The sequence below is a fragment of the Photinus pyralis genome, unplaced genomic scaffold (genome assembly GCF_008802855.1).
Source record: "Photinus pyralis isolate 1611_PpyrPB1 unplaced genomic scaffold, Ppyr1.3 Ppyr1.4_LG9, whole genome shotgun sequence".
In the NCBI taxonomy this organism is placed as follows: domain Eukaryota; kingdom Metazoa; phylum Arthropoda; class Insecta; order Coleoptera; family Lampyridae; genus Photinus; species Photinus pyralis.
The window spans coordinates 15,615,642-15,616,865 of record NW_022170878.1 but is presented as its reverse complement, the minus strand read 5'-3'; the positions used below and the strand labels follow the sequence as shown (position 1 = coordinate 15,616,865).

The 1,224-nt window shown below is 42.2% G+C and overlaps 1 protein-coding gene across 1 annotated transcript; it reads right to left on the bottom strand.

Moving 5' to 3' along the window:
• Positions 1-302: 302 nt before the first annotated feature.
• On the bottom strand, positions 303-816 carry LOC116181377. Its single transcript, XM_031501729.1, has 2 exons — positions 706-816; positions 303-653 (listed from the first exon to the last, which is right to left on the bottom strand). Exons 1-2 carry the CDS (start codon positions 772-774, stop codon positions 303-305), a joined length of 420 nt encoding a protein of 139 aa, XP_031357589.1. The 5' UTR covers positions 775-816.
• Between the last annotated feature and the right edge of the window lie 408 nt (positions 817-1,224).

The following is a 1,224-nucleotide window of genomic DNA, read 5'->3' as shown; positions in this document are numbered from 1 at the left end:
CGCTGATAATTGTGGCATGCACGAGGAGCTTCTTGGCAGCGCCCCCTATAGTATCCACCAATGACACTCACACTACTGAGTTGGGGCGGGGGGAGGGGGCGGAGGTTCATGTCTCAGTCAAGCTTATCTGATATCTGACACATAATCTCTTATTCGAATAGACGAATACCCGTTTAACTAAATCTTTAACCTGATCATGAAAAGCCGCCATTTTGTGAAGGTTTGAAGGATTACGAAAATGGAAATCTACGTCTATTTGATGTTAACAAACCACTACAACACAACACTATCTACTAATTACATTAAAAGTAAGAATGTTTGTAGTGAGTTAAACAGTGAGACAATTCGTACGCTCGTTCGCACTGGTCCTCCATGGCCAGATAAGGTTCTCGGCAAAAATCTACCATTTCGTCTGTGTAAATTTCGACCTGTTGTACCAACGCGTTACCCTCGATGGTCCCGTCCTCGTTTATGAAACCGAAGGATTTGAAAAGGCAGTCGATGTAGCACTTAAACTCGTAACGCGTCGACATCCCAACCAGCTCGAAGAAATCGTGGACCTCTTCCGCCGTCGCTCCCGTCGATTGCAGACATTCGGGGTGCTCCATCTGCGAACGCGAACCCCACTTTTCGGCCGCGAGCAGAGGGCTGTCCTGGAGAGAGCACAAGCTTCACGGAGGAAACGATATCATGGTGAATACTTACAGTCGTGTCAAAGGCGAAAGCCATGCGCAGTGTTGTCGCGATGATCAGGAGTGGAAAGTAGAAAGTCATCTTTGGTACTATGCAACTGGGCGATTGGCTCGTCTTTTTATAATTTTCCTAAATGAAATAAATCATATTTAATAACCGAGTTTGTTTTTTTCCCACGAAATTAGTGGTAGTTTGTTAGAATTATGATCATAAATGTCACAATTGTGTTAGCTGACTGTAACAGGGAACGGTTGCGCAAGTATAAATTCGATTCTCTTAATAAAGATTTACTTGTTACGTTGTTTACTAAAAGTGAATTAATTATCTGGCCAGTAGGGATATCTGCTACAGTGTTTAGTTAGGAATTAGGCTTTTGCCCTTTTTGAGTAACGATGCAATTGCAATAAATGTATACAGAGTTGTTAATTTTTTCTAAGCAGAGTAAGAAAGTTTTTATTTCAGAAGCACGCCAACATTGAGGTTGCGTGTAATGCCTCTAGATATACCCGAGTATTCAAATACCTGAATATT

Excerpts from the sequence above, each read along its gene's own strand:
- LOC116181377 (XM_031501729.1), bottom strand. The coding sequence starts at position 774 with ATGACTTTCTACTTTCCACTCCTGATCATCGCGACAACACTGCGCATG. Across the intron at positions 654-705 it reads CTTTCGCCTTTGACACGACT|GACAGCCCTCTGCTCGCGGC; the intron begins GTAAGTATTCAC and ends TGCTCTCTCCAG.